The 18,389-nt window shown below is 52.2% G+C and overlaps 1 protein-coding gene across 5 annotated transcripts in view; it reads left to right on the top strand.

Annotated features, from left to right (window-relative positions):
* Positions 1-18,389, top strand: part of HDAC4 (histone deacetylase 4) — a 338,393-nt gene that overhangs the window by 248,231 nt on the left and 71,773 nt on the right. For 3 of the 5 annotated variants that reach the window (XM_058533322.1, XM_058533324.1, XM_058533321.1), the window contains exons 8-12: positions 538-669; positions 3,797-3,909; positions 7,570-7,686; positions 7,771-7,969; positions 15,024-15,262. In XM_058533322.1, the coding sequence (XP_058389305.1) occupies positions 538-669; positions 3,797-3,909; positions 7,570-7,686; positions 7,771-7,969; positions 15,024-15,262 (800 nt within the window). The remainder of the gene's footprint in view (positions 1-537; positions 670-3,796; positions 3,910-7,569; positions 7,687-7,770; positions 7,970-15,023; positions 15,263-18,389) is intronic. The other 2 variants (XM_058533325.1, XM_058533323.1) reach the window with 1 other exon arrangement.

Genomic DNA, 18,389 nt, shown 5'->3' with positions numbered 1-18,389 from the left:
GTGTGGAGAGCTGGCGTCCCTCATCCTCTCTGCGGGGCAGGGTTGGCCTCAGCGCCCTCATGGTGCCAATCACAGGGGCCGGGAGCTTGAGCGGGCAGCAGCTTCTGGGCTGTTACCCGTGGGAGGAGTTTTGATATGCAGGTGGACAGGAAAGTGTGTGATGTAGAAGTCGTAATAACATTCATGGGCCAAACTGAAACGACCACTGACGGTCCGTTTTCCTCCAGCTACTGGTAAAACGCAGTGACAACGTCGTTTATGGGATTGCCCAACACACACACATATATATATAGCCCCGTGTCTGGAGAGATTTAGCCAAAGGCATCAGGCATGTTTTGTTCCTTATTTGGGACTAAAACATTCTGCACCCAGGCCTCAGGAACTCGGCCTTCGCTCTACCCTGGAACAACATGTTGGTGTTAAGCGAATATTTACCCAATGTGCTATTTTTAAACTGCCAATGAGATAAACGCCAATGAGATAACCTTGACCCTGGTTGTGTCTGCCTGGCTGTAATGACATCTCCTTTTCGTGCAGCTTCTGAACCCAATCTGAAATTACGGTCCAGGCTAAAGCAGAAAGTGGCTGAAAGACGGAGCAGCCCCCTGTTACGCAGGAAAGATGGGCCAGTGGTCACCGCTCTGAAAAAGCGCCCACTGGATGTCGCAGGTATGTTAGACGGGTAGTTATGACCCCACTGCCTGCCCACCCGCCGCGTTCCCCAGAGGCCCTCCTGCTGCAGTCCTTTCCTTCAGCGCCTCTGAAACCTGCGTCTCCGCGTGGCCCCCTGGGCCCCAGGTGTTCTCGTTCCCCTGGTTCCAGCAGCACAGGTCGCTGAGAACCACAGTGGGCGCCCTAGCAGGGGCGCCTCAAGGAACATCCCTGCACAACCTGTCTCTGCTCCCAGCATCAGTCAATAAAGCTGGCTTTGCCTGGGCCCAGGCGTGGCGAGAGCCGTCCGGTCTGACGTTGCACGAGATGTTTACAGGAATTGTAAGTTGAGGTTTCTCCGAAGGTGGGGTTTTTAACCGATCCTGCCTATTAGTGGTGAATCACATGTTTCTGCCTTGCTCCACTGCTCATTAAACAGCATCTGAACCACTGGAGAGCATTAAAGCCTTCCTGGCAAGAGTCCGACAGGTGGGCAGACGGAAAGCAGGGAGCTCACTCCTCTCAGCTCTTAGCAAGCACGTTGCTCTCGGCCCCCATCTAGTGGTCGACATGCAGAAGTACACCCGCCAGGCAGAGCGGTGTCCTGAGGACCCCATTCCTGAGAGGCACCCTCCTTCCCAAGGGCATACCCCCTTCCTGAGGATGCACGCCACTTCCCAAGGTGTACCCCACCTCGAGGTGCACGCTGCCCTTGGACACACCCCCACCCCGAGGGTATACCTCACTTCCATAGAGCACACCTCCTGTTTTGAGGGCACACCCCACTTCCCAGGGTGCCTCCCATGCATCAAGGATATACCCCCATCCAGAGGGTGCACCGCCATCCTAAGGGTGCATCCCACTTCCAGAGGCACACCCCAGTCCCGAGTGGGACTGCTGAGTTCCTACCATAGGTACACTCTAGATCCTTTTCACCTGATATTAGTCACAAGCACTTTTGGCTCCTTTCATGGTATTTTCACTTGTGCTGGTACAAATAATGTCATGATGATTATGTGCTTATATTTGTTTCCTTCGACCAGATTCTTGGAGGTGGAATGAAAAAATAATCAACATTATTGAGTTGAAAATGGATGAAAAGCCAGCTATCTATTTCTTATTGCCCCAAAACGTTGTCCTGATTTCCCGTGCATGCGTGCGAGAGTATTTATCTGGTGATACTACTAGGAGACACACGTTTAAAGAAAGATTTGATGGAACCCAGTGTGTAGCTGGAGACAGGACAAGGACAGAAAGGTGTCCAAGGCAGGGTCATGGTGGACTGCACTCAAGGGCAGGGTGGTGGCCACGGTCAGAGATGGGCGGAGGCGGAGTAAGTATAACACCTGTCAGCCCAGGTGGCCTTCTCAGTGGATCCCAGTTAGTGCAGTGCAAGTAAGCATGATTTTCCCAGGTGGAGAAGCGGGCTCTGGATTGGGTGTTTCATGGAAGAGGGAGAGGGCGGGGAAGAGCAGGAGGGCTGGGGTGGGGACTGGGTCCTGAGTTCATTATCATGCCTGGGAGAGTGGACCGACCTATGCAGCCTCTGTGAACCCCGGAGGGGTGGGAGGGGGACCCTGCCCCTGGCAGGTGCAGACACCTGCTGTGAGGATGTTCCTGGGTGGACGGCTGCTTGGTGCAGAGGAAGAGATCGTTCACGGTCTGCTAGATTAACTGAGATATACATTTTCCCTTGACATCTCCTTCTAGCCGTGTGAGCTGGGGGCATGACATCGCCTCTCTTTGCCTCAGTTTCCTCTTCTGTGCCTTCCTCAGGGTTACTGAGGGATGAAGGAGCTGACAGAAGCACAGCTCTTGGAACCAAGTCTGCCGGGTTGGGAGCTGTGGAATGGTTGCTCTTGTCCCCATCGTCACCCTTGTCCTCCTCACTGGCACCTAGCATTATATCTGGAACCAGTTTTCAGAATCTGCCTGACCCACGGGGCAGCCACAGGCAGCTCTGTGGTCACCAGCCTCTCGCGGGCTCGGGCAGCACTTGAGTTGGTGTGAGCGAGTACCTGCGCGCTCCTGGGCTGGGGTGAGCCCTGGGGGCCGTAGGAGAGGCTTTGCTGGGAACCATTCCACTTTCCAGCTCTGAAAGGTGGCCTGGCTCAGCACACCATCCCCAGCAGGGCTTTCCTTAGGGAAAATGTCCCTCAGCCTCCCCTCAGTGTCCCAGCCTGCCATTCCTTCCTGACCTGTGTGTTGTGCGAGTCCAGATTGGAGGCGAGGGTCTGAGCGTTGCGAGTGACTGTGAATGGCGGACACTCAGAGGAGCAAAGACAGCAGGTCAGGGCTAGTTTTCTGTGGAAGGTTTTACCAAGTGATGTTATTGTTAAAATGCCTTTCAACTAAACAAGAACACATGAAAGCCAGATGAGCCCTTGTGTTACCATCGACGGTCACAGCGGCTTCCTGAAGCGTGCATGCACGGAAGAGCGATAGTGGAGGGAAGGAGAGCTGGGGTGAACGTGCCCCTCCTCCGTCACAGTCAACTCGGAGCGTGCCCACAACGAGCAGGGGGCAGCCCCTTACACCTGACACTTCCTTGGAGAATATCTCGGTGTGTTTTCAGATGACTGATGAGTCGCAGAAGCCCGAGCTGCACTTTCCCCTGGATGTTTGGTATCATGTAGGAAAAATGAGAGGATTTAGTTCAAAGTGAACACCAGTGTGGGTGGCTCTGTCAGTGAGCACAGTGAATTTGACCTTCACAGTTCACAGTCATTTGGCTTCTGTGTTTCCTGGTCTTTTGTTGTTAGAATATTTTGTTTAAGAGCTTATCTTTCTGGTGTTTAAGATCATCTTGAAATTCACAAGAGGAATAAAACTGATAATGCACAGCTGTAAAAGGCTCAAGTGGGGCACCTGGGAGCCGTAGGTTTGCCAAGCTCCTGAGGCAGTCCCTAACCTGAAGATAGAGAATTAGCCCCACCGTCCCTGCTCAGGCGCTGTGGTCACGTCCGCTGTCCCTGTTTGGGGACTGAGGTTATATGCTTTCTTGATGGGGTTTCTGCCAGTCAGCAAGCTGAAAGCAGAAATCCATGGAGCGCCAAACCAGCTCAGGCCCAGGAAAGCATGTCCTGTGTCCTGGCCCAGGACATCCATGCCGAGTGAGGCTCACAACTGTCTCTCCCCTCCGCAGACTCGGCGTGCAGCAGTGCCCCAGGCTCCGCGCCCAGCTCGCCCAACAACAGCTCCGGGAACGTCAGCACGGAGAACGGGATCGCGCCCGCCGTCCCTAGCATCCCGGCCGAGGTCAGTGCCCAGTGCTCCTATTGGCTTGCGTTTTTCCGTGCCGGCCCCGAGGCCCAGTCAGAGATCTGAGTTGCTTGAGATGCCCACTTTGTACAACTGCCCTGCAATCTTGACCTTCCAGGTTGAGGTGGGGGAAACTGACGAAGGAGGCATCCTGGAAAGGACACTGTGAGAAGGTTCTGCAATCACTTGGAGGGAATGAGGTCAGACTCGAGAGGGAGAGGGGGGTGGCTTCTTCAGCAGCCTGGAGGCCCCGGGGCTGTCTGACAGTCGTGTCCTTGTGGAGACCTGGGTGGGGGCAACTTCCCAGGCAGTGGGTTCCAGGACCTTCACTCCATGGGTTCATTTCACTTCTTATTCACTGGGCTCCCTCCATTTGTCCCACAAGGGTCTTTGGAGCCCCCACCTCGGGCCAGCCCCATGCCAGGCCCCAGGAATCGAGGGCCAGGCGGCCAGCCCAGGGCATGCTTCCACACAGCTTCCTGGGTGGCCTGGGAGGGGCAGGCACTGACCAGTAGGTGAGGAGGAGCAGAGAGTTCCACGCTGGCAGAGCGCGGCCCTGGGTAGGGTGGCTGCGTGGGGGAGCCGCCTCAGCAGTGGCTTTCCCGGTGAACTGAGCCGGAAGTGCCGTCTGCTTCGTGCTGCAGACAGCTCTGCAGAGTGGGGGGTTCTTCTGAGTTCTTTCGCAGTTCCTCCGAACTTCAGGAGGCTGTAATCAGATACAGTTATTTAATTTCCTCTGTAAGTATTTAGAAGTGAGTCCTGCCCTTCCAGAGGGTCGGCAGATCTTCAATGGGATACACAGGCACAAGTGCTTAGCTTTTTCATTTCAAATTTCTAGACACTTTATGTATAAACAGATTTTTAGAAACCAAGATGGCTACAGGAATGAATTTTGCATGACTGCCTCTAGTTTGCTTAACCTCAATTTTCTCTTCTTTTGCCTTCATACATCTATTTCTTTCACTACTTGTCCTTGTCAACAACCTACCTGTTTAAGAACTTACTAGATTATTAAAAGTTTTAACAATCCTTCTCTGTAAGATGAGGTCATAGCTGAGGTCTCCGTGTAACTAGCCTAAGAACTCAGCCTGAAAGTTGCTTCTTGGAACAAGATGTTCATGCTAGGTACATCTTGTCAATAGCAGTCATGGACCCTGATTTTTATTTAATATGGGCAGTTATGTACCTAATGGTTCCTATTGTAGGATGCCTTCTGTGGGTGGGTCTATATGGTTCTGGTTTAAATTATGTGTTAATTTTGACAAATCGTGTGTTAATGTCAATTAAGCTACTGCAGATTTATAGACGATGTCAAAGGAGTCACAAGAAATGCACAAAGTGCAGGTGTTCCTGGTTTACATCAGATGTTCATTATCATCGGCAGGGCTGGGCTTTGAAAATTTGATCCCACGTGGATGTCTTTTGTGGATTTCAAGTTTTGTTAGAATTGGACAATTCCCTGAGAACTTCCGTGCTTCCTAAAGCCAAGGGCTGGCCGCTCCTTCTCCTCTGGTCCAGAGGTGGCGTGGGGTCCTCGTGCGGGTGGGGAGGCACAGCGGGAGCAGAGCCCCCGGCCTGGCTCTGCCCCTCCTTTCACTGTTATACCTCGAAGGCCCCTGGACTGAGGGAGGCTCAGCATCCCCACCCTCCACCTCCTTTACACAGAGGAAGCAGGGCTCCCCGACCCATAGACAAGGACTCCTCCTCGGTGGAGGCGCTCCGTCCAGTTCAGAAGCCCAGGGTGATCCGGAGGGCGGTGTGTCCGGCAGGCACTCTGACTCCGGCCTGGACTTCCTATGGAATAGCGGGAGGCTGACGAGCCCATCACAGGGCGTATGGAGATGGCCAGCACCACAGATGTGGACAAATCCAAATGCAGATAATTCTCAGAAGGCTGCTTCATTTCTAAAGAGAAATTAGGTTAAAAAATAGCCTTGGTTATACAGAGGAAGTTAAAGCCAGTCCTCCCTGTTTTCTTACAGTGTGAAGACAAGGTCTATAAGGTGTGTGTGTTTCCATATGACACCAAAATATGACACCATTAAACATGGCTCCTAGGGAGTTCTGCACGGTCCGGAATATCCACACTTGCACCCAGAGAGGGTCGTCGCTCTGTCCTCCCACAGCAGACAGCTCGTTTTCTAGTGGACTGCAGACAGTCCACTGTTGTTTACAACAACTTGTAATAACCCTCAGCTCGTAGGTTTTCTCCTTGGACGTGAAATTTTAAAGCACTCAAAATGTTTCTCATCCTTAATTACATAGTCCACTGTGAAAAGGACTAGAAAAAATCGGTTGTGTGTTCATTACTAACGTTATTTCCCATCATGCACACTTCTATCTGCCAACCCCCCTACTCGTCATACAGAATCGCTCACTCATTCTCTTCATGGTTTGCTCCTTCATTCAGCACACTTAGTGAGTGTTCATCATGTTGGTAATATAGTGAATAAAACTGTGTCCTTCTTAGCAAAGAATGTTCGTTCCGGAAGCAAAAAGATGTGAAACATCACAGTGATTCAGATCCTCAGAGACTGCTGCTGTCGCCCCTTTCTGTCTGTCCTAATAATCTCTGCTGTTGACTTACGCTCGAACAGTCTACATCTGCTACGTGAAGAGTGGGCAGCTCTACAGCTTCTGTTTCTAACTTACCGACGCACCGTGAATACATTTCTAAGCAATCAACGAGACTTTTCCTGACCTCCTGTTGGATAAGTGCCCTTCACCTCCGTGGACGTGGCTGCAGGGGGCACTCCTGTCGCCACGCCTTTTCGTGCATCCAGATTATTTCCTAAGAGTTCTTCCTGAGAGTGGAGTTTGAGGATCAAAGCTTAGATCAATTTTTAAGGCTTTTAACATGGATTGCCAAACTGTCCTGCAAAAAGAGTACTCCAATTTGTAATCCACCCAGCAGCAGTTTCTGTTTTTCTGGGCCAAGATGATGATATCAGTTTTTAAAAATCTTTGCCAACTTGATAGGTTTTTAAATATGTTTTTAGATTACTGATGATGCTGAGGTTTCTTTCACGAGTTTATTCTCCTTAAATATTTGTTCTCCTTTTGTCCTTCGTCTTTGCCATGCACTTTTCTCCTTGTTAATTATTGTTTGATTTGTGAGCTCTTTATATATTAACTGTTGTCTACCCTAGATGTCGATATTGTTGTCACCATTATTTGCCTTTTAAAGGGATTTGCCTTTAGGTTATTTTTTAATCAATATTTTCCCGTTGATTCTGCTTCTGATGTTGTTTGGAAAGACTTTTCCAACTCTAAGAATATATTTTTAAGTTATGTTAACTTATAAATATATAAGAATATATTTTTAAGTTATTTTAACTTACAAATATATAAGAATATATATATAATATATAAGAATATATTTATAAGTTAAATTATCCTAGATTTTCTTCTGATAGTTTTGTGATGCATAAGCAATTTGAATAAAAAAAGCAAGAGTTGGATGGATTGTGAAGCCATGCTTTAAAGTGTCGTACTCGCGTGTATGTTTTGATTTGTTTGTGTGTTTTTGTGCTCCGGTATCTCAGAATTGGGCCTGGCCTACCCTGGAGTGTTCTCTGTTGTCCTTTCTCTTGGTGTGTGTTGCCAGTGCTTGGCCATAGCAGACTGTGTGACCGCCGTCATGTGTTCTGTCTCCAGACCAGCTTGGCGCACAGACTCGTGACGCGAGAAGGCTCCGTGGCCCCACTCCCCCTCTACACGTCACCCTCCTTGCCTAACATCACCCTGGGTCTTCCTGCCACCGGCCCTGCCACTGTAAGTAGGCGTCCTTGGGTCTGTGTGGTGTGGGGCGGCTGTCACCGGGCCATAACCCTGTGTGTCACCTGTGTGCCTCTCCAGGGGGCGGCAGGCCAGCAGGAAGCCGAGAGGCTCACTCTCCCAGCCCTCCAACAGCGAATCTCCCTCTTTCCCGGCACCCACCTCACTCCCTACCTGAGCACGGCACCCCTGGAGCGAGACGGCGGGGCGTCTCACAACCCACTTCTGCAGCACATGGTCCTGCTGGAGCAGCCGCCCGCACAGACGCCCCTCGTCACAGGTGAGCACCAGGCGGGTCTCGGGCGCGGGCTTTGGCAGTGGTGGGCCTTGTCGACTCGGGGAGAAGGCAGACAACGGAGCTGTTTCTACCCCAGGATTTCCGTGCACTGCTCGTCTCACATCAGGGGGAATGTTGGATAAACCAAGGCTCACTTGCAAAGCTAGGTGGAGGCAATAAAAATAGATGTCGGCTGTGCCGTCAGTTTAATTTCTCGAGAGGAGGTTGACGGCTCTTCTGATTTGCTTTTCCATCTGGATCAAGTTGAACATGTGATGGAAGCGCAGAATTGACTCTGGTAAATAGTTCCTATTAGCAGTAAAAATGTTTTTAAAATATGCCCCTATGTCTAAGGGGTGGTTATATTTAGAAAAAATTGGAAATTTGTTATGAAATTTGCATAGCAATAACGGTGTAAAAGCGTTACTTAAGGAATGACGGAATGTGGAGCGTTTGCCGTGAAACGAGAGCATGCCCTGCTGTGCGTCGTCGTCTCACATCTGTGCACCATCTGTTTGGCTTCCTGGAAATCTGTTTATTTGTTCGGAATTAAAATCTACAGTAACGTCAGAGTGGTCACCGAGTCCTGACCTATGGGCAGTGCGGGTCTGGTCGGTGGGTTGGGTTTGGTTTTCTGGTTTTGTGCTCATTCGCCTCTGGAGCACGTGGTTCTGTGGAGTCACCAGGCTGGTCTGGGTGTGAGGGGCCGTGTCCTGCCACCGTGGGTGGCCGTGTAGACGGCGAGCTCCATTTTCCACTACTGCCCCTTTGTGTCTGTGTGTCCTCGGTGTCCCCACATGGCTTGCGTTGGTGTCTCTGCCCTTTACAGGGTTGAGGGGTCTCCAGTGTACCTGGGGGAGCAGAAGCCCTCGCGGTGCGTTTCCCTGGCTTTCAGGAGGCGGCTCGCGAGCATTTGGATCATGAGGGTGTATCTAAAATCGCATCCGAGCTGTTAGGCGCTCCAGATTGGGTGTCAGGAGTGCGAGTGGAGGAGGAATCCCCTCGTATCATTTCTTAAAACGTCAGGTGGGTCTGGCCCTCTTTGTGATTTCTGGGACCCTTGCTCATTTCACTTCATCAGAGAGGAGTCTGTTTATCACTCGCCTTGTCTCGAAATCACTTTATTGTCCACGGTTAAATAGCATTCTTAATCTCACGTGTCTCAGGTTCTTAGAAAATAGCCCTTTCTTCTCGGGCTTCGGTAACGGTTCTGCACAAATCTCACCTCTCCAGTGACTGTGTCGAGCTCGGCCTCTGGTGGGGTTGGTGGGGTGGCTGCTTCTGCCTTTGTGTGTGGTCTGGCAGCGCTTTTGTTACGACGGCTGCGGACGGCTTGCCCCTTGGCACTGAGACTCACTGGTGGGTGAGTTCTCAGGCCCTTTGGCATCGGGTCCTCTAGCCCGTTCCGTCCTGCCTCTGCCCTCTGTCCCCGGCAGGCTCCCTCTGTGCTGCTGTGTGCCACCGCACCATGGCCGCCTGCCCACCCACCCCCAAATTCACGGGCCCCTTCTCTCCCGCACGGCCTCTCCAGTGGCTTTCTCGCCATCCCGGGCACCCCAACTGCAGGCAACAGCACAGTCTCCTTCATCCCCAGCTCTGTGGCCTTGGGAAGTCTCCCATTCGCCTTGTGCCTCAGTTTCCCCTTCTTTAAAGTGGAGATAATATGAGTATCTGCCTCGTTGAGTTTTTGAGGGTTAGATGAGTTGTGCGTGTTAATGCAGGGTGACACCTGACACCGGTGAGCCGTCTTTAGATGTTGGCTGTTACAGTTGTGGTAGTTACTTTTGGTGCTCTAATTGTTATCCTTCAACCTCGCTCTCTCCCTTGCTTTCGCCTGCCCGGCCCTGTCCTTCCCAGGGTCTCGGGGGCCCTTCCCCACTCCCTCCCTGGGATCATGTCCTTGCCTCCAGTCTCTGAGGATCACCCTACACCCTTGTGGGAAGTCGCCTCGTGACCGGGTGCCTGCCTCTGATCCTCTCCTCCAGCTCCACCAGCCTCTCAAGGCCTGGCAGGCCCTCCCGCTGTCCAGAGCCGTGCCCTGCAGTGCAGGAGCACCAGTCACATGTGACCATGAACATTTAAGTGGAAAGTTAAAACCAAACTAAAATTCGGTGTCTCAGTCACAGGTGCCGTGTAGCAAACGCTCGTGTGGCTGCTGGCTACCGACACTGCGAACCTGGAGCATTCCATCAGCACGAAAGTTCCATGGGCCGGCGCCGGCCTGGAGTAACATCCCAGCTCTTTCCGTGGGAGCAGGCCTACTCTGGGCCTCTCCCTCCCCTCCCTTGTGCAGCACCCACACATGTTGGTTTCCTTCTCCCTGACTGGGCCGCTGAAGGTGGCTTCTGGAAGCCGCTGTCCCTCTCTGAAAGCCCCTCTCCTCCCTCAGGCCCCGCTCCCGCAGGCGCGGCCCTCCTCGCTGTGCTCTGCCCGCATCTGGTGCAGTTCTGTCTGCCTCGGCACAGCTTCTGCTGACCCTTCCGTCCCTCTTGCCTGACCCCCTCCCTCCTGGAGAACAGACTGCATTTTCCTACAATTTTGCGATGGCCCTTCCTCTCCCAGCACCCATACGGTGTTTGACACATGATAGGTACACAGTAAATCTCTCTGGGATGGAACCGAGGGAAAGTCAGGTTGCCGAGAAGCTCGTGTCTGTGCAGGACCAGGAAGAATCACCGTGGGTTTGCCTGTGTCTGTTTGAGTTTCTGCAAGGGGTCGGCCCACAGACCTCCCTTCTTGCTGATAGTCACAGTGGATGGACGGATGGAATGTCAGAGCTAGAACAACTCCGTTTCACAAATGTCTTGGAAACAGAGGCCCTGTGGGGGGAGTGTCTGGCCCGGGTCCCAGGGGAGCAAAGGTGTAGGGTCTCGGTGCTGCGTCCCCTCTCCCCTCAGGTGCATGTGATGCCCCGCCTCCGTGTGGCTCATGGGGTCTTGACATTAGCTGCCCACATGACGCACCAGCAGACAGTAATCGTTTACTTGAATCTTCTCCTGAAAAGAGCAGAGTTTCCTGATAGAGTCCCCGAGATTGAGTCTCTGAGTGACTAGCCAAGGCAGGGAGTGGGGACTGAGTGACCATTTCAAGGCAAGACACAAACTGCGTTTGGCCAATGAAGAGAACTGTCAAACCAGCGTCTCCCATACACCAGGTTTCAGGGAGACGGGCCCCCAAGAGCTTTTTAGTCAGGGCATGTGGAGGAGAAGGCTGGGGCTAGGGCCATGCAGCAGGGTGAGTGTCAGGGAAGGCTTCCTAGAGGTGGCGTCGTCACTGAGACCTTAGGTAGCAGTCGACAGGTGATAGGTGGAGAAAGGCCAAGTATAGGGAGGGGGTGTTGTACCTGGTGGATGGGACTGTGTCACCCATGATTCTAGCCTTCTGGCCACTTGTTGGGATGTGGCGCGCCAGTGTGGTTAAGGGGAGCTGACAGGCAGCTGCTGCCCCGTTGTCACAGTTCTGAGCGTGGGGTGCTGCTGTTTTCTGTAGCAGTGATTACATACTCCCTTTTAGTCCTGATAGCGCCCGAAAATGGCGTGACTGCTATCCTCAGCTCTGGCCAGTGTCCCCCCTACCCCAAGGCTCCAGCGGAAACTGACGGGTCCAGATGGGACCCTACTGCCCAGGGTTTTCTTAAAGCGTCCAGGTTATGCTAATGTGCAGCAGGATTGCAAACCACCAGTTAGACCTGACTCTTGCCTGGTCTGTTCTCATTTGAAGGGTTTTGAAAACTTGAGCCATTTTATGCAGGGCAACGGAATACACCCAATGGATTTTTAAGGACACAGGCAGCATAAGTCACTCATTTGTGTAAATTCATCTATGTAAACAGAATCCCACCATGCAAAGGCCAGCGCTTCAGAACTGAGTCCAGAATGCCAGAGCAATCTGACTTTTCCTCTTCTATAGTTCTCTAACCCCCATATCTGATATGGTGTGCCTCTGTTTGCAAACTCACTAATTAGTGCTAAGTGTTTTACACCCTGGCTGACTGAGTAAATGCCAGGGTGCTCACTTAAGAAGGGTCATTTTTATCATGCGTGTTCTAGCGTGGACCTCCAGGGAAGCTGGCCCAGCCCCAGTCCCACTGGGAGGAGCAAGGGTGTAACACAGGGACTCCTATCTCAGCTCCAACACCAGGGTGGGGTGTTGTCGGTACACCGGGCCCCGGGGGGGGGACTTCTGCTGCTGCTGTGGGTGGGAAGAACGGAAGCCTTGGGGGAGCCTCCCAGCCAGCCCTGGTGCTCAGTGAAGGAGGCCCCAGGCGGCCAGGCCTCCCTGCCCAGAGAGGGTCCCCAGGTCTGCCATGCTGCGGAGTCTGGCTCTGTCCCTGTACCTCGCCAGCTCTGGCCCAGCAGCCGGATCACCTAGGACAGGATTCGATCTGAATACACGGTGGTTTTATGCTTGAAAGTCTTTTATAGTCCATACTGAAAACCACACAGAGGTGTGTCATCAGAACTGTTGTTCATGATTTGAGGGATCATCTTATCTTCCAAATCGGAAACCACCTGGCCACTAATGGGTTTGCTGCTCAAAGGTCAGGATGTTCAGTTTTGTATGATGCCGATCGGTAGATTTGTCCCTGGGTGTGGTAGCCCCGGAGTCTTACACCCCAGGAGGCACTAGAGTGAAATTGGGGGTGGGTGGGATGAGGCTGAGAGAAGGTGAGGGCGGGAGGCAGAGTAGAACGGGGTCCAGCTGAAGGGCGTCCCCCCAGCCGGCTCTGTGTCAGGCAGGAGTACTTGCCGGAGTCAGGGTCTGAGAGTCAGGCCTTTCCCGTCTGCTGCGTCCCCGTGGGGACACCAGCCCGTGTCCTCAGGGAGGTCCACCCAGTGCAGGCAGTGTCTCTGCTCACCGAGGGTGGCTGGGAACCTCAGAAGCGGGGGAGGAAAGCTCTTGGAGAGCCGCACGACAGCCTGAAGAAGCCAGAGCACAGCCACCTGGCCCATTTGAGTGCCTTGTTCCTTATCCTCTGTCAAACCTGCAAGCCAAATCTCTGGGATTAGTCTTTCCTTCTAGAACTGAGAGAAGCCTCTGTGCGGATACGAGGCAGGGCCAGCCTGGCTGACCCAGCACGGGCTCTGTAGCTTTGTCCCTTACTTTGCCTCCATTCTTGCGTGTCCACTAAGGCTTAAAAAACAACAACTAAGGGGGCCAGCCCAGTGGCGTAGTGGTTAAATTCACACTCTCTGCTTTGGCGGCCCCGAGTTCACAGGTTTGGATCCCAGGTGTGAACCTACACACTGCTCATCAAGCCGTGATGTGGCAGCGTCCCATATACAAAGTAGAGGAAGATTGGCACAGATGATAGCTCAGGGCTGATCTTCCTCACCAAAAAAGCAAACAAAAAACTAAGGAAAATGTATTTTAGCTTCTTGTTTTCTGAAAAGGGACCTTTTTGGTAACTAGATAACCTTTAATCCCGTAAATGCAGCTTTGTGTGGCCAACGTCCTTAAATCCTCCGTGAAATAGTTGAATCCCCCGTAATTCCTAGATCAACAGTTGAGTAATTCTGAAATACCTTCTGTACGATGGTGTCTTTCTTTTTTTTAACTTTTCTAGAAAACTTGAGGGAATGATTTTACCTTTTGAATTATTCACTTTAGTAGCCAAGCAGATAATAAAATGTAAGATAACTTGTCTTTCCAGAAAACAATGGGGTTGGATGAAAAGTGATGGTGGTTTAAGGGACTCTAGTTGACTAACTTTGAAAAAGTGGTGAGGGCCAATTTTACTAGGGTTGGATCTTTTTTTCCTGTGTGTGCGCTCTTTCTATTTGTATACAAAATAGGCCTTTAAAGTTAGAAATAGCCCCCAGGAAGGGACGAGAAAAACATTGAGTGCACTGCCCACCATGGGTCTTAGGCTCAACTAAATCTGATGACACAGCCCCACTGGCTTTGGAGTCCCTGGGGACAGAGAGGGCGGGAGCCACCCTTTGTCAGCAGGGCCCCTTCGGGCAGGTGTGAGCACGTGCGCCATTCCAGGAATCGTCCACTCTGGGCAGCTGAATGCTGGTTTGGGCAGTTCATTTGCCATTTCTTCCAGTCAGACGCCCTTGACCCCGGGGTCGTTTTCATCCTGAGCAGTGTTGTTTAGAGTGTGTCCACCTCGGGTTGCCAGGGGAACAGACACTCAGCAGGGGAAGTGGTTTGTTAGACCCTTTGCTGATAGAACCGTGGAAAATGGTAAACTACCTAAACCAACGATTTGTAAAAGAAAACATACAGATGGATGAAAAGCATACAGAAGGAAAAATGTTTAGCTTCCTGAGTTCACATGAAGAGCTTGGATTTTAAAACAAGATTCACATGCAGATTAAAACAAAATCGCCTCCTATCAACACAGCCTCTTAATTAAACACTCAGTCTAGTACAGGTGTGGAAAGCAGCCGTTTTCCTGTGCTGCTGGTGGCATGTAAGTTGGCAAAACCTTTGTAGAAATTTGTAGAAAGAGACTTTGACAGTATGTGTCAGGACTTCTTAAAGTGTTAATGCCCTCTTTGTGCATAACATCATCACTTTAAGAGACTCTTAAAATGATTTGATCCCTAAGGACCATTTTTTTCCCTTAAACTTAGTTTCTGTGTCAGTTCGGAAAGAGCCCTATCTATGGTCTTCCGGAACACGTTGGAGGCCACCAGAACCATCACAGCCTTCCTCAGCAGGGCGTGTGCCTCTCTTGTCACCCACAGTGCTGTCCAAATCAAAATGAACCTTTCTAGGGCCTGGGCCCCTCTGAGGGGCAGTTGTGCTAGGGCCACTCTCGGGCAGGGCGAGTTTGCTCTGAAGCCCGTCACACAGGACGCCCGTTTACGCCATCAACCTGGGTGTCCACAGACATTTACCTCCAAATGACGGTCTCTGTTCACTGAAGCCCGAGCTCAGGGCACGCGGCATGTGCCGGAGTCAGGCCTCGGTGGGCTTCAGGGAGGAGGCGCCCGGGCTGGCAGCTGCAGTTCCCAGTGGCCTCCATCAGTTACTCAACAGCCCTCTCTCCCTCCTCTCTTCTTCCTCTTCCCCTCTGCTGTTTTTTCCTCCATATTATCTTCAGACTGGTATCTTTCAGGCCTGGGAGCGCTGCCCCTGCACGCACAGTCTCTGGTGGGTACGGACCGGGTGTCCCCCTCCATCCACAAGCTGCGGCAGCACCGCCCACTGGGGCGCACCCAGTCGGCCCCGCTGCCCCAGAACGCGCAGGCCCTGCAGCACCTGGTCATCCAGCAGCAGCACCAGCAGTTCCTGGAGAAGCACAAGCAGCAGTTCCAGCAGCAGCAGCTGCATATGAACAAGGTGGGTCTGCCGGCGCGGCCCGCACGGGTGGCGTCGTCTTTGCAGCTTCACTGTCCAGCAGCGGCCCCTGTCTGACCTCGAGAGAGGCCAGGAGACGTAAGAGGGGCAGTGGGCGCAGTCTTCAGCACACGGGGCAGGGGCTGGGCGTTTGTGTGGGGCTAGATCTCAGAAGCGCTTGCTCTCCACAGGGTGGCCGGCATGGCGTTGGGCCCTGCGTGCCCGTCAGCAGGCGTAAGTGCAGTTGGACAGGCTGTGCACGTGGAGCCTTTGTGTCACTGCGTGGTGTATCCTACGTGGCCGACACTTCTTTCTTAAGTTTCTTAAGGACATTTATCTTCTCTAAGCAAACCCACAACAGAAGGTCCGCAGCCTTACAATGGCCTGGAGACCCAGAAGCACATTTTCCTTGGCACTTGCGATGTGCTTGCCCATTGGAATACTATCGTCAGAAAGGGTTTTATGCCCAGGCCAGCCCACAGAGGTCTACGTACCTGCAGAGTCTTACAAGTCACTCACAAGGCCCATTTTCAGCAGGAAGTAGTGGGGAAGGTTAGTGTTGCTATGCTGGTTGTTAAAATAGGAAAACAACTATTCTGAGTAACTTTTTTCAAATGCTGACATTTGAAATAAAACATCTTTAATATTAGAGAATGAGATGAGCCACTTAGGAAAATAGTCCAGCAGTTCCTCAGAAGGTTAAACATAGGGTTACCATATGCCCTGGCAGGTCACTCCTAGGTATGTGCCCAAGAGAAATGAGAACACACAGCTGTTTGTGCAGGATGGTACAAGGCCTGGTACATGAATGTTCACAGCAGCATGATTCATGATAGCCAGGCAGTGGAAACAACCTCAGTGCCCATCAGCTGGGGTATGGTTAAACAGAATGTGGCACATCCACGCAATGGAATATTATGTAGCCATAAAAAGGAATGAAGTACTGACACACACTACAATGTGGACAAACCTTGAAAACATGATGCTGAATGAAAGAAGCCAGACACAAAGACCACATACTGTGTGATTCCATTTATATGAGATGTCCAGAATAGGCAAATCCATAGAGACAGAAGGTAGATTGGTGGTTGCCTGGGGCTGGGGGAGGGGTCATGGGGAGTGACTGCCAATGATAGCACAACGTTTCTTTTTGAGATGATGAAAATGTTCTAAAATTAGATTATGGTGATGGTTGCCCAACTCTAATTATACCAAAAACTACTGATTTATACCATTTAAAAGTGTGAATTTTATGGTATGTGACATATCTCAATAAAGCTATTAAAATCAGAGGATGAGATGATAGAAGTCAGCTTTGGTGATTTTCTGAAAGACACTTTGAGAACTTTGGTGGTCTGGGGATGGCTAGACTTGCTTCTCGATGCATCTTTGCCATGAAAGCTCACCCGTTGCTTCCCCTCTTTCAGGTGGACTGGGTCATCGGTCCTCATGTGTCAGACGTGGTTGGGCTCTTCTGTCTGCTTCTCTGAGAAAAGAAAGGGTAGAGGGGAAAGGATTAGGGGTGAGGGAGATTATTTGGCATAAATGGAGGAGACTTTAGAAGAATCATGTATCTAGATTCCCATGCCAGTGTGGAGATGAAATGGTGACGGGGGAGCCCACCCTGTCAGGGTGAGTTGCTGCATGCAGCCAGCCCTGACCAGTGGCACTGGCAGCTCCTCACCCTCGCCTGATTCCCTTCCCTCCAGCCCTACAGTCCCAGCCCAGTCTAGGTGTTGGGTCAGAAGACTAATCTTCAAAGAAGGAGCATCTTCCCACTGTCACACTCCCAGCTCTCAGCTCTCTCACTCTCAGCCTGATTGTCACCTCTCGATGGGCCTCCAGCCCCCAATTAGAACTGCTCCCCAGCCCTGTCCTCTTATCTTACCCTCCTCTGTCCTCCAGTGAGGTGTCCACTCCTTGTGTCTTGTGTTCGTGTCTGGTTCCCCTGCTGGAACATCGGCCCCCGAGGATGGGGTCTTCCTGTTGTCCACCTGTGGACCCAAGTGTCTGGCATGGTGCCAGCCTATGGCAGATGTCCAGTGTGTTTTTGTCAGAGTGTTGCTTGTTGAAATGACAGCACATCTTCCCAGGGCTGCTCCACCACTGAGCCCGGCCCAGCCCCCCACAGTGGTCCACAGGCTTTGATTTCATGGCCATCCAGGACAGTGGGGCTGCTCGAGCAGCATCCCTCAGAGCTGGCAGCCACTGTCGCCCAATCCACCCCAGTGCGTTCCCCATTACAGGGCTGAGGGGACGGGTCCTCAGGCGCCCGGCTCCTGAGTAGCCGGCTGCCCCAGACCAGATGCCCAGCGCAGGCCAAGCCCAGGCCCTTGCTGCCCGTCAGGCACTAGGAAATAGGTCATCACCACCACCCCAGAGCCCTCCTGGGCCCCACAGGCTCTCCTAGCCAGACAGCACAGGGCAGTGACAGAGATAGGAGGGGCCACTGAGTGCAGCCCCCATTTGGACAGGAAAGGCACTTGCTCACTGGGGACGAGACGGGAGCTGCCACATCTGTTCACTCCCAGGTGTCAAAGGCACTTCACATTCATCCTTCTAATGTAAACTTGGGCTTCTTAATTGTATTATGTCATTATCTGAGTGATGGGGTAGGAGGTTTTAGGAAGACAGGAAACACCTATTCATATGTGGTATATTCTTGAACAGAATGATTTAGAAACTGGGTAATCTCCCTGGGTGCTGTTCCATGATTGATTTACGGTAGCGAACGACAGTTGATTGAAATGTTTATACACCGCTCTCCTGGGATGCTCAGGAGCGACGATCGTGTCTGGTCCCGTCTAGCACCGGTGCTTCTGCCCTTCATCTTGGAGGATGGCGTTCCTCACGGGCTCCTTACCTGACGGCACTGGAGCCCGGCTCCTGGCAGCTCTCCCTCCTGCAGCCCTGGCCTGTGTGCCTGGGGATTGCAGCCATTTCCTGCCTGATCTGCTGCTCGTCCAGCCTCGACCTTGGGGTGCAGCTGCTTCAGCGATGTTCCCCTTAGAGAGACCAGGCGTTCCCTGTTGCTGCATCCCCCGCAACCCTCCGTGACCACCGCAGTTTCCCCGAGGTCCACGGCCAAGAGACGGCCGCGTTTGGCTGAGGAAACTGCGAGGCGGAGATG

Source organism: Diceros bicornis, chromosome 37 (genome assembly GCF_020826845.1).
Source record: "Diceros bicornis minor isolate mBicDic1 chromosome 37, mDicBic1.mat.cur, whole genome shotgun sequence".
In the NCBI taxonomy this organism is placed as follows: Eukaryota; Metazoa; Chordata; class Mammalia; order Perissodactyla; family Rhinocerotidae; genus Diceros; species Diceros bicornis.
The sequence above is the reverse complement of the archived record's forward strand: the minus strand, read 5'-3'. Positions and strand labels throughout refer to the sequence as shown.